The sequence below is a fragment of the Oncorhynchus nerka genome, unplaced genomic scaffold, assembly GCF_034236695.1.
Source record: "Oncorhynchus nerka isolate Pitt River unplaced genomic scaffold, Oner_Uvic_2.0 unplaced_scaffold_3867, whole genome shotgun sequence".
In the NCBI taxonomy this organism is placed as follows: domain Eukaryota; kingdom Metazoa; phylum Chordata; class Actinopteri; order Salmoniformes; family Salmonidae; genus Oncorhynchus; species Oncorhynchus nerka.
The window spans coordinates 3,839-18,256 of record NW_027037429.1 but is presented as its reverse complement, the minus strand read 5'-3'; the positions used below and the strand labels follow the sequence as shown (position 1 = coordinate 18,256).

The window sequence follows — 14,418 nt, the reverse complement described above, 5'->3', positions numbered from 1 at the left end:
TTCAGAGACAGAACGACAGATTTTTACTTTGTCAGCGTTTGGGATTCGATCCAGCCATCTTTCGGTTACTGGCCGAAAGCTGTATCCAGGCACTCCACGTTGCGTCGTGTATAAGAACAGCCCTTAGCCGTGGTATATTTGCCATATACCACAAATCCCTGAGATGCCTAATTTTGTCATTTTGGAGTCACTGTTATTGTAAATTACAATATCATATGTTTCTAAACACTACATTAAAGTAGATGCTGCTATGACTACAGATAATCCTTAATGAATTGCTAGTAATGACACAATACATTTACCATTCATTGGTAAATAATCAAAAAGTGCTGTAATTTCTAAACGCTTCATGCGATATGGATGGAAATTCCCTCACAGTCTGCACTTTAACCTTATAGTCGTTGTATCATTGTATATTCCTCACTCTATATAGCCAATACATTTTGTATTGCATATAAATATCATAGTGTAATGCACATAAGGTATAAATAAGGAAACATTGTTATAATGAACAGCTAGCTAGCGTGTGCTAGGGAAGATCTCAATTGCATTCTCCTCAAGTCCTCTTTCCTCATTGCTTTCTCACAGCCCATTGGAGGGAAAGGTCAGAGGGGAAGGACCTCTGGCTTTCTCATCCAATGGGTTTTAAGAAGGAGATGAGGACGTGAGGAGTAGGGCTAGTACTAATAACTCCAGACCTGAAGAACTGCAGTATGTGCTTTTGTTCCAGCCCTTCGCTAACACAATCAAACAATCCTCAATGCAGACCAGGATGAGTTGAATCAGGTGTGTTAGTGCTAGGCTGGAACAAACCAGGGTTGGTGCACTGCTGCAGACGGAATCTACAGAAGTCCTATGCTCTCCGACATCCTTCTCGTTCAAATCCCAGGGCTGATTTGGTAAATCTGGGGGAATGAGCCGGCGACCAGAGTGTAGCTGGCATCAGAATCTCTGGTGCCACCTACTGAAAAATAATTAGATTTCTATGTTTGTGCCCTTGAGGCACTTAACAACTAACCTGCTGCACGGACGCTCCTCTGTGGCTGAGCCTGTGCCGTTCCAGCCTCTCGTGTGTGTGTGTGTATGTGCATGGGGTTGGGAATTTAAGATAGGAAAACGTTTTGATAGACAATGAATTTATGTTATGTTCTCCAGGCTCCCTGAATGCGCGGCACGGCGGCAGCAGCATGGAGGAGCGCTCACTGGAGAGCCAGTCGGGCCCGACGGTGGTGGACAGCTACCCCGAGGTGGACAAGGCCGTGCTTGTGGAGCGTGTTGTGCGTTTGCAGAAGTCCCACGCCCGCAAGCAGGAGAAGATAGAGTTCATGGAGGACCACATCAAGCAGCTGGTGGAGGAGATCCGCAAGAAGACAAAGTGAGTGAGAGAAGTGTTAACACTCCCAGCATAAAGCACACATGTACAACTCCGTTGGTTTTGAGTTCAATCCCTTATTTGGACTTTTTCTCCTTGCGGCAAAAGAGAGATGTTGGAGACTGATAAGGATTTGTTTTACTGGCAGGTTTTGGCTTGCCATCGGATTTGAGTTTTTTTGTTCTACAAAACTGTTTAGTCTACTTGCGCTGTTGGTATGGTTTGTGTTTTGCCACACTAGATGCTTGGGAAAGTATGGCTATAACAGGTAATACAAGCAGCCTAGAAAAACATGAAGACTTAGTCAAATAGGAAGCTAATGGCAAGCAGAAACATAGCAAAACATGATGCTAATGGTTAGAAAATTCAGCAAACTAATGCTAATGTAAGGGTTAGCAGAGGTCTAACCAAAGTGTATGCTAATGACGAGCAGAGTCTCTACCATGGGAGCTAATAACTTTAATTTAGCCTTAACCTGGCTTTAGCCTCTGCTAACTCACTCTGCTCTTACAAACTCTGCTTTGATTTGCTGACACCGTCACAGAGTCAGGTGGTGTCACATGACGTCATTCCTTTTTAGAGTGCTTGGTGGATTCTTGAAGGATGTGTTTGAGTGATTTTTGGTAGGGGATTGGCACGTCATCTCTTTATCAATGTTTTGTCAGCCAGTAAGCATTTCACTCGTTCGCTCTCTCTCTCACAAACACACATACTCTTGTCCATCCCCTCTTCTGACAAACAAGACTATCGGATATTTATAGCTGCTCGGTCCATGGTGCGTGAGTGTCGATCACTAACGATGGCATATCCATATTCATGCCCACCTCCAAAGCCAAACAGACAGTATGGAACACATCACAAGCTAGGGGGGACACGCTACTCCTTACCATGTTTAATCACATTAAACACTTTATCAGCAGCCAGACTATTGAGTGATAGCTGGAGAAAAGAGTTAGGGTTATGCAAACGTTTTTTAAGGGACACAATTTTCTGTCAATTTTGCTATTGACCAACTGTTTTAGTATCTAGTGAAGAGCTCTAATTTGTCTACACCCATTCAGCATCATTTACACCTTCTTAAGCTTTAGCCCCGCCCATCTTGTTTTGCTCTCGGAGCGTTCAGAGCGCACACTCTGGCCAATGATTTGTTTACCTCTGTATAACATGAAAACATCCTAACCAGCTCTGCTGGTAACAATTTCATTACGCTTTTTTGCCAACGTTTACTGACACCGGCCATATTCACCGGGTGTTGTAATACTTGTAGCTAGCTAGATAGATGTGTAGCTAGCTAGCTAGGGAAACAATGAACCTAGCTATGTAAACAACTTCTAAGATCACACATGTCACGTAACGTTAGCTAATGAGCAGGCCACCTAACGTTAGGTATTTAAACAACAATGAACATAGTGCCAAATCATGTCATTGCTACCCTGCATGAATCTGCTGGGAGCTAACATTAGGCTCTAACTAGCAAAGCAAACAGCTCTGGTATATAAATAATAGCGTCAGCTAGGAGCCAGCCAGCTAATGTTAGCTAGCTAGCTAACAGTACACTTTAGCTTGAAATGAAACCATTTTCTGTCAAAATTAGAAATGTGTAATATCTGAAAAGGTAGCTAGCTAACGCTAGTCTATCTTAACCGTATACATCCTCATGCATGATGGACGCGTCTCCTTGCCACAGTTGCCCTTAGTTTGAAGATGTAATCTGGAGACATGTGTTTTCTCCATCTCTTTAGCTATTATACTTTAGCTATCATAGACCGCTGTGCCACTCGGGAGGCCCCCCTACCTTATTTTTATAGGTATCTGTGACCAACCGATGCATATCTGTATTCACCGTCATGTGAAATCCACAGATTAGGGCCTAATGAATTTATTTCAATTGACTGATTTCTGAAATATTTGAAGTTGTTGCATTTATTGTTGATCATTGTAGCTTGTTTATAGACTATGATTTGGAGCTGAAGACACTGATTAGATGGGTGATTTTGGTTAATAGGATCTTGGCAACACTCTCCTGTGGTGACCTGCTTAATGAACTCTTATGTGCACAACTACTGCCATTAGGGCTCTGATTGAATGTGCCCAACAGTTTAAAATGGCAGCCCTGTGGGTATTGAGTGTGGATGGCAGTCACCTGAAATGGTAGTCTAATGTGCGCAACTGACTGGACTATTGTTTCTCTGCCCCCTACAGGATCATCCAGAGCTATGTGCTGAGAGAGGAGTCGGGCGCCCTCTCTTCAGAGGCCTCAGACTTTAACAAAGCCCAATTTGGCAGGCGGGGGGGCATTATGGCCTCCCTATACACCTCCCACCCGGCTGACAGCGGCCTGACCCTTGACCTCTCGCTGGAGATCAACAGGAAGTTGCAGGCCGTGCTGGAGGACACGCTGCTCAAGAACATCACACTCAAGGTGGGTCCCCCGAACACACTGTCTCACCTTGTGTTGCTGGGAATAAAAGCCCCAGAGTTCAGTTTATTAAGCTATACAATTAACTTCTGCTCACACTACATACCCCTGCACTATCAGTCAGTAACCATGTTTCCATCCAACCATTTTATGCAGATGAATTACCTGACACATAAAAGAACAGGCATGATGCAAACTAGAAAAATGTACATTACATTATTTTTGGAATAAAGATGAAGCAACAAATTGCAGTGGAAACTCTTTTATGCACACACAGGGCCGGCCCGCTCATTAAGCAGGATTAGGTGGCCACCAATGGTGGCAGATTGACGAGGGTGGCATTTTCTGAGCTAAACTGACCAAGACTCCAACACATAAAACCTAAAGAAAAAGTCTAAAAACAACCTACAATTTCTCTCAACCACTGGCATATTGGCTTTTTAGCTGAGCGCTGATGTCGCCATGTGACCACCTTGTAAAAGGCAGGGACGCAAAATATTTATTTTGTACATTCCCAGCGCTCCTCTCCAGGGTGCTGTTGGAGAGACACATCGCTGCGGGCTCCTGATTAGGGGAGGGTTTGGCCGGGGTAAGCCGTCATTGTAAATAAGAATGTGTTCTTAAACTGACTTGCCTAGTTAAATAAATAAATACACGTAAGATACAGTACCTGTGTAACAGAGCGCTGGTTTGGTGAACTAAAATCGCATTATGAGTTACCTTGACTGAAACCCAAAATCCCATGTTAGCTCCCAGAACAAATTCCTAGACTTAAGCTCAGTGGGTTATTGAGGTTTTGAGTTGCACAGAAGACCCAGGTTTGATGCCCAATTATTTGACCAGCAGAGCATTGCCCATGGTAGAAGGATTAGTCTACTGGGGTGATCAGGCAATCAGTCTCTGAGGAAAGCACCAAGACGATACACATCCATCCCTGCTGCAAGCATCTTTCTGTTTTTCACTGTTTTTCTCTCGTTCTTTCTTCTGTGTCTTTTTCACCATCTTGTTCCCTCTCTCTGTCTTGTACTCTCTCTCTCTGTCCTCATTTTCATCTTCCATTTCTCCAGTCTTCTAACTTTGATGACCTAGAAATGTGCAAGGCGAAGGACTCCAAATGGGAAACGATGTAGTCCAGCTCAGAATATTTCACTGTTGAATGGGTTGCCTGATCTCTCTCTCTCTCTCTCTCTCTCTCTCTCTCTCTCTGTGTCTCTCTGTCTCTCTCCATCTCTCTGTAGGAAAATCTTCAGACGTTAGGGGCGGAGATTGAGCGACTTATCAAACAGCAACGATAGCTGGAGGACATTGCTCAGAGGAAGTTGCGCATGCTAGACGACAGTGTCTGAAGGAAATTATAGAGGACCAAGTGAAGAGGGAATGTTGAAGACCCCACCAACTAACTATCTTGTGCCACATCAAGAATTTAACTGAGACACACACATGCGAACACACACACGCACACACATGCACACACGCAGTGTAAAGGAGAAATTTGAATGTTGAATACCAGTCGCCTGTTCTTTTTGATAACCCCCATGTTCTCAACTCTTCTCTCCAATGGGATGAGTACTCAGATCCTCTGACCAATGGATTGCCCTACTACCCCCCCCCCCCCCCCGCATAATCTAATACACTTTCCCGGGATGCCAAGGATAGCTTTATTTATGAATGAATTGAAAGGATTATGTTGGTTAGCATTTTCTGAAGCCAGTTGCTAATGCAGGTCCGTGTGCATGCCAATCCTTATTTCTCTCCCAAAAAAGTGTTTGTGCCAATTTGCTGAATATATTTTTGAATTACCGCTGTGACCCCTAACGCATACAGTAGTACTCTCACTGTGAACCAGTAACTAAAGACTACTAATGCACTCAAGCCACAACCATTCAGACATTTGTCCACCAGGCTCCACTTTCCTTTCTCACCGTAGCCCTACAAAGCACTTAAGGCAAAAATGATACTTGAGATGATCATTCATAACTTGTATTTGTATGCATATCTCCCATTGACATCAAATGTTCGATTTATGACAAAGTATCTGGAGTCACGATTCGCTAGTTGGCCTACATTCTGCAAACACCAATGTCAAAGAAGAACTCCTGGCTTGACCCCAAATGTCCTACTATGAAGTTGTATAAATAATAATGAGTTCAGCTGGATAATCTAGGGCTGGTCTTTAGTTGTTAATTTAATGTGATTTATTTATTTCTGTTGTTTTTGATTGGCATTAAATGTTTTCTTTGCTTTTCTTTAGTTTAAAATCAAGTCCATTGCTCTCTCCTTTTTGTTCTTCATTTTGTCCATTCACTGAAGGAAATCTTTTATAATATTATTTTATATTCAATTGTTTGTTTCCATCCTTTCTCACACACTCCCTTGTTTTTACTGTCATTAATTTGTAGGACAAAGCATTGTAGCCCCCCCCATTTGCTTCTTCACCAGTATGTTCTTCAGCTGTCATAGTGAGGGTCACCTGGCCGAGCTAGAGGCGTATGGTCCCAGGGATGGGTGTAAACAACACAACAACCGACCACTCGCAGAGGAGCTGACATGCACCTGCAACACACTGTCTTCTGCCAAGGACATGATAAAGAGTGACTTTTCCTCAGCCACGGCTGCCTATGCTACAACCAACACACCACACACACACAGAAGTATGGAGAATTCTGATGAAGACTAGCTCCTAAGCTGCAGTCTTTGGTTGTAGTTATTTTCCCCCATTTGTTTTTTGTCACCTATGTGTAACTATTTCGACTATAGTGTAAAGGAGGCCCCTCTTGACTCTGGGATTTTAGTGTTTCTCCCACCATTGTTTAGGTGGGATGCCTTCTTCCCCAAACAAGTCTACTTGGCCCCCCGCTATTGAACAATCACAGGATCGATTTGTGTAATTTGATGTTTACGGCTTGTTGGTATGAGGGCTTCCCGCCTAGGGGAAAAAAATCTAGGGGAAACACTACTGTTCTTTTTGCACCCTTTCAACTTGGCAAATCTAAAACACAGGATTCCCAGCCTGGCTCTCTACTCCGCAACAGTGCGTAGAGAACATGCAGCGTGGGCAAATTAGTCAATCGATTTTTCAGGAGCAGCTTGAGAGAATATTCAAGAAGGAATTCATCTGAATAAATACATTAACATAATGAAATGGCTGGCGGACATCTCGTTATTATGCACTGAGTTACCCAAATACCCCAGAAACAGAGCTATATACACTATGGGTAAAACAGTTTATCATTGATCAGCAAACTGTTGATATGGCTTAAAGATTAACGTTGTAGAGTATCTTCAACCAATGAAGACTTTCACCAATCAATGATTTTTGTAACTTATTATGTTACAAAGGCAACAATTATTGTTCATTTGACACAAAATCATTTGCCTGAATCGTTTCATTACTGTTTAATTTGATTGTCAAGTGAACAACATACTAGATATCTTGGTAAGACAAATGTAGTGACTGTGGATAATGTGGTACTCTTATGGTTAAAGAAATGTGTCCTCCATGACAACAAAACAATTGGAAGCATAACTCTAGTACCCGTTTCACACTACTAAGCCATGCACTGGCCTAGTTCCGCATCCACCATAGTTGCTGGAAAGTACCATTTGAATTGTGAAAAGGGTCAAGCACTCCCATGTGTGGTCCAACCTAGGCCTACATTCTCACAACATGAAAACATTGGAGCAATGTTAAATGAATATGTTATTTGCCTGGGAGACCAGTCCACAAAGAGAGAGAGTGGTAAATGTGTCTCCCGTAACAGTGAAATTAGCAATATGGACAGATGTGTTGTGAGTGTAAAATTATGACTGACTATAGCGAGATGTTGGTATTTTCTGTTGATTGTCTTGGTGTTGTTCAATGTGCTCTGTTTGATTGAATATTCAAACTGTGATTATTATACATTTGTAGATATGATCTTCTGTAAAATGGTCAAATGTTTTTAATATTCCAGATCCAATATGTATATATGGTGTTTACAGGGAATAAAAGAGATGAATCTCTTTCTCTTCATTATTGTCTTGTTTGTATTGTCCCTTACACAGAAAGCAAAAGAAAGTGAATTAATGTACAGCCCAGAGGAAATTGTCTTTGTAAGCATCACTAGAAACCTGTAACATATTAATACAAAAAGTTAAGTGAAATATTAGCTTTTGTCTGAATCCCCCCAAAAAACAGGAAATCCAAAAGCTAATTTACCCTATGCACTAACAAGGCTTTTCAGCATAAGCAGCTTGCCTACTGCTAGGGTAATGTAGTTCAATGAGTTTCAACTTTTCAGGGTTTTTCTTTATTTGACTATTTTCTACATTGTAGAAAAATAGTGAAGACATAAACTATGAAATAACACACGTGTTGTGTCTTTACTATCATTAAATTGAAGACTTAGTTTTTATGAAAGATTCTCTGTAATTAGTATTACGCGATCAAACTGATTAATCATGTAACTGTAATTAACTAGGAAGTCCAGGCACCAAGGAAAATATTCAGATTACAAAGTTATAATTTCCTAATAAAACCTTTCATATATTTTATATCTGATCAGTTAGTCTTTGAATTAATTAATTATTTACTTTACCTCACGTTAGTCTCATTCCAAACGCCGTAAATTGTTGGTTATCTGCACGAACTCAGTCTTCACTATAAGTCATCCATACATCAATTGTCTTAAATCATTTATTTACTAAGTAATTCACAGAAATGCATAAACAAACAGATAGTTACAAGGAAATGATAATGGAGTTTCCCTAGTGGGATAAACCGAATCGCGGCTTGGTGGACAAAAGGGGAAGTGGGGGTCAACTGAGATGAGACACGACAAAGTTGATAATTATAACAATTGAAATGCTAAACCTTTGCACATGAAAGCTCACCCATTCAGGAAAAAATGCAATCAATATACACTGCTAAAAAAAAATAAAGGGAACACTTAAACAACACAATGTAACTAAGCTGCACAAGAACTCACTACTGTAATGGTCCAGGTTACAAAGTGGCTCAGTGACTCGTGTTTGCATCTCAATGTGAAAAAACTGTTTGCATGTTCTTCACAAAGAGGGCAACAGATGCTACTGAGCCAGATGTCTATGTGTCAGGGAGAAGCTCCAGGTGGTATCCGATTTTAAGTACCTTGGCATCATACTTGATTCCAACCTCTCTTTTAAAAGCATGTGAAAAAGGTAATTCAAATAACTAAATTCAATCTAGCTAATTTCCGATTTATACGAAATTGTTTGACTACAGAGGTAGCAAAACTGTACTTCAAATCTATGATACTCCCCACTTAACATACTGCTTGACTAGTTGGGCCCAAGCTTGCTGTACAACATTAAAACCTATTCAGTCTGTCTACAAACAGGCTCTCAAAGTGCTTGATAGGAAGCCCAATAGCCATCATCATTGTCACATCCTTAGAAAGCATGAGCTCTTGAGTTGGGAAAATCTTGTGCAATACACCGACGCATGTCTTGTATTCAAGATCCTTAATGGCCTGGCTCCCCCTCCACTCAATATTTTTGTTAAACAGAAAACCCAGACATATGGCAGCAGATCCACAAGGTCTGCCATGAGAGGTGACTGTATAGTTCCCTAAGGAAAAGCACCTTTAGTAAATCTGCATTCTCTGTGAGAGCTTCCCATGTCTGGAATACACTGCCATCAGACACACATAACTGCACCACATATCACACTTTCACAAAATGCTTGAAGACCTGGCTAAAGGTCAATCAGATTTGTGAACATGGTCCCTAGCTGTGTGTTGCCGCTTTCCATGTTGTCTGTTGTCTGTAGCTTGTGAGGTGTGGAAACACTTTGTTGCTTTTATGAATTTTGTCTTGCTGCTTTTTGTTCTATGTTGCTCTGTCTGTATGCTATGTCTTGCTTGTCCTATGTTGCTATGTCTTGCTTGTTCTATGGTGCTATTGTCTATATTGTAATTGTTTTTAATAACCTGCCCAGGGACTGCGGTTGAAAATTAGCCGGCTGGCTAAAACCGGCACTTTTACTGAAACGTTGATTAATGTGCACTGTCCCTGTAAAAATAAAATAAAATAAACTAAGTCAATCACACTTCTGTGAAATCAAACTGTCCACTTAGGAAGCAACACTGATTGACAATACATTTCATATGCTGTTGTGCAAATGGAATAGACAACCGGTGGAAATTATAGGCAATTAGCAAGACACCCCCAATAAAGGAGTGGTTCTTCAGGTGGTGACCACAGACCACTTCTCAGTTCCTATGCTTCCTGGCTGATGTTTTGGTCACTTTTGAATGCTGGCGGTGCTTTCACTCTAGTGGTAGCATGAGACGGAGTCTACAACCCACACAAGTGGCTCAGGTAGTGCAGCTCATCCAGGATGGAACATCAATGCGAGCTGTGGCAAGAAGGTTTGCTGTGTCTGTCAGCGTAGTGTCCAGAGCATGGAGGCGCTACCAGGAGACAGGTCAGTACATGGTGGGCAACAACCCAGCAGCAGGACCGCTACCTCCGCCTTTGTGCAAGGAGGAACAGAAGCAGAACTGCCAGAGCCCTGTAAAATGACCTCCAGCAGGCCACAAAAGTGCATGTGTCTGCTCAAACGGTCAGAAACAGACTCCATGAGGGTGGTATGAGGGCCCGACGTCCACAGGTGGGGGTTGTGCTTACAGCCCAACACCGTGCAGGACGTTTGGCATTTGCCAGAGAACACCAAGATTGGCAAATTAAGCCACTGGCGTCCTGTGCTCTTACATTTACATTTTACATTTAAGTCATTTAGCAGACGCTCTTATCCAGAGCGACTTACAAATTGGTGCTTTCACCTTATGACATCCAGTGGAACAGCCACTTACAATAGTGCATCTAGGTCTTTTAAGGGGGGGGAGGGGGTGAGAAGGATTACTTTATCCTATCCTAGGTATTCCTTAAAGAGGTGGGGTTTCAGGTGTCTCCGGAAGGTGGTGATTGACTCCGCTGTCCTGGCGTCGTGAGGGAGTTTGTTCCACCATTGGGGGGCCAGAGCAGCGAACAGTTTTGACTGGGCTGAGCGGGAACTGTACTTCCTCAGTGGTAGGGAGGCGAGCAGGCCAGAGGTGGATGAACGAGTGCCCTTGTTTGGGTGTAGGGCCTGATCAGAGCCTGGAGGTACTGAGGTGCCGTTCCCCTCACAGCTCCGTAGGCAAGCACCATGGTCTTGTAGCGGATGCGAGCTTAACTGGAAGCCAGTGGAGAGAGCGGAGGAGCGGGGTGACGGAGAGAACTTGGGAAGGTTGAACACCAGACGGGCTGCGGCGTTCTGGATGAGTTGTAGGGTTTAATGGCACAGGCAGGGAGCCCAGCCAACAGCGAGTTGCAGTAATCCAGACGGGAGATGACAAGTGCCTGGATTAGACCTGCGCCTCTTCCTGTGTGAGGCAGGGTCGTACTCTGCGGATGTTGTAGAGCATGAACCTACAGGAACGGGCCACCGCCTTGATGTTATTTGAGAACGACAGGGTGTTGTCCAGATCACGCCAAGGTTCTTAGCGCTCTGGGACGAGACACAATGGAGTTGTCAACCGTGATGGCGAGATCATGGAACGGGCAGTCCTTCCCCGGGAGGAAGAGCAGCTCCGTCTTGCCGAGGTTCAGCTTGAGGTGATGATCCGTCATCCACACTGATATGTCTGCCAGACATGCAGAGATGCGATTCGCCACCTGGTCGTCAGAAGGGGGAAAGGAGAAGATTAATTGTGTGTCGTCTGCATAGCAATGATAGGAGAGACCATGTGAGGTTATGACAGAGCCAAGTGACTTGGTGTATAGCGAGAATAGGAGAGGGCCTAGAACAGAGCCCTGGGGGACACCAGTGGTGAGAGCACGTGGTGAGGAGACGGATTCTCGCCACGCCACCTGGTAGGAGCGACCTGTCAGGTAGGACGCAATCCAAGCGTGGGCCGCGCCGGAGATGCCCAACTCGGAGAGGGTGGAGAGGAGGATCTGATGGTTCACAGTATCGAAGGCAGCCGATAGGTCTAGAAGGATGAGAGCAGAGGAGAGAGAGTTAGCTTTAGCAGTGCGGAGCGCCTCCGTGATACAGAGAAGAGCAGTCTCAGTTGAATGCGGTGGCGTTTGACTTAGCAAACGAGGATCGGATGTCGTCGACCTTCTTTTCAAAATGGTTGACGAAGTCATCTGCAGAGAGGGAGGAGGGGGGAGGAGGATTCAAGAGGGAGGAGAAGGTGGCAAAGAGCTTCCTAGGGTTAGAGGCAGATGCTTGGAATTTAGAGTGGTAGAAAGTGGCTTTAGCAGCAGAGACAGAGGAGGAAAATGTAGAGAGGAGGGAGTGAAAGGATGCCAGGTCCGCAGGGAGGCGAATTTTCCTCCATTTCCGCTCGGCTGCCCGGAGCCCTGTTCTGTGAGCTCGCAATGAGTCGTCGAGCCACGGAGCGGGAGGGGAGGACCGAGCCGGCCTGGAGGATAGGGGACATAGAGAGTCAAAGGATGCAGAAAGGGAGGAGAGGAGGGTTGAGGAGGCAGAATCAGGAGATAGGGTTGGAGAAGGTTTGAGCAGAGGGAAGAGATGATAGGATGGAAGAGGAGAGAGAAGCGGGGAGAGAGAGCGAAGGTTGGGACGGCGCGATACCATCCGAGTAGGGGCAGTGTGGGAAGTGTTGGATGAGAGCGAGAGGGAAAAGGATACAAGGTAGTGGTCGGAGACTTGGAGGGGAGTTGCAATGAGGTTAGTGGAGGAACAGCATCTAGTAAAGATGAGGTCGAGCGTATTGCCTGCCTTGTGAGTAGGGGGAAGGTGAGAGGGTGAGGTCAAAAGAGGAGAGGAGTGGAAAGAAGGAGGCAGAGAGGAATGAGTCAAAGGTAGACGTGGGAGGTTAAAGTCGCCCAGAACTGTGAGAGGTGAGCCGTCCTCAGGAAAGGAGCTTATCAAGGCATCAAGCTCATTGATGAACTCTCCGAGGAACCTGGAGGGCGATAAATGATAAGGATGTTAAGCTTGAAAGGGCTGGTAACTGTGACAGCATGGAATTCAAAGGAGGCGATAGACAGATGGGTAAGGGGAGAAAGAGAGAATGACCACTTGGGAGAGATGAGGATCCCGGTGCCACCACCCCGCTGACCAGAAGCTCTCGGGTGTGTGCGAGAGCACGTGGGCGGACGAAGAGAGAGCAGTAGGAGTAGCGGTGTTGTCTGTGGTGATCCATGTTTCCGTCAGAGCCAAGAAGTCGAGGGACTGAGGGAGGCATAGGCTGAGATGAACTCTGCCTTGTTGGCCGCAGATCGGCAGTTCCAGAGGCTACCGGAGACCTGAACTCCACGTGGGTCGTGCGCGCTGGGACCACCAGATTAGGTGGCCGCGGCCATGCGGTGTGGAGCGTTTGTATGGTCTGTGCAGAGAGGAGAGAACAGGGATAGACAGACACATAGTTGACAGGCTAGAGAAGAGGCTACGCTAATGCAGAGGAGATTGAATGACAAGTGGACTACACGCCTCGAATGTTCAGAAAGTTGCTTACGTAGCAAGAATCTAATTGACTAAAATGATTAAATGATACAGTACTGCTGAGGTAGGCTAGGCGTTGTTGACACTACCCTAATCAAGTCGTTCCGTGAGTGTGAAGTTTCTACAATGCTGTTGGGCCAGCTGGCTAGCTAGCAGTGTTGGTTACGTTACGTTGCGTTAGGAGAACGACAATAGCTGGCTAGCTAACCTAGAAAATCGCTCTAGACTACACAATTATCTTTGAAACAAAGACGGCTATGTAGCTAGCTATGTAGCTAGCTACGATCAAACAAATCACACCGTTGGGACTGTAATGAAATGAAATGAAAATATGATACTACCTGTGGAGCGAAGCGGAATGCGACCGGAATGCGAAAGTTCTATTCAGTAGACGTTGGCTGGCTATTGGCTAGCTAGGAGTGTCTCCTACGTTAAGGACGACAAAATAGCTGGCTAGCTAACCTCGGTAAATTAAGATAATCACTCTAAGACTACACACTCTAACTACACAATTATCTTGGATACGAAGACAGCAAAGACAACTATGTAGCTAGCTAACACTACACTAATCAAGTCGTTCAGTTGAGTGTGATAGTTACTACAGTGCTACGGTAGACGGTGAGAACGTGTTGGGCAGATAGAGACGACGAAATACGATAATTACGCAATTATCTTTGATACAACGACGACTATGTAGCTAGCTAAGAAGAAATTGCTAAGATTAGACAAATCAGACCGTTGTACTATAATGAAATGTAATGAAATGTAATGAAAAAGTTATACAACCTGCAGACCGAAGCGCGGATGCGATCGCTCGCTCCAACCCGGAAATACCTCTTCACAGATGAAAGCAGGTTCACACTGAGCACATGTGACAGACGTGACAGTCTGAGACGCAGTGGAGAACGTTCTGCTGCCTGCAACATCCTCCAGCATGACCGGTTTTGCGGTGGGTCAGTCATGGTGTTGGGTGGCATTTCTTTGGGGGCCGCACAGCCCTCCATGTGCTCGCCAGAGGTAGCCTGACTGCCATTAGGTACCGAGATGAGATCCTCAGACTTGTGAGACCATATGCTGGTGCGGTTGGCCCTGGTTCCTCCTAATGCAAGACAATGCTAGACCTCATGTGGTTGGAGTGTCAGCAGTTCC

General features: G+C 44.6%; 1 protein-coding gene across 1 annotated transcript; it reads left to right on the top strand.

The window, feature by feature from the left end:
- The first annotated feature begins 251 nt into the window (after positions 1-251).
- LOC135566645 (coiled-coil domain-containing protein 186-like) lies at positions 252-7,803 on the top strand. The gene is made up of 3 exons (XM_065014313.1): positions 252-1,375; positions 3,575-3,794; positions 5,030-7,803. The coding sequence occupies exons 1-3, from the start codon at positions 1,140-1,142 to the stop codon at positions 5,084-5,086; spliced, it is 513 nt and encodes a 170-aa protein (XP_064870385.1). The 5' UTR covers positions 252-1,139; the 3' UTR covers positions 5,087-7,803.
- Positions 7,804-14,418: the final 6,615 nt, after the last annotated feature.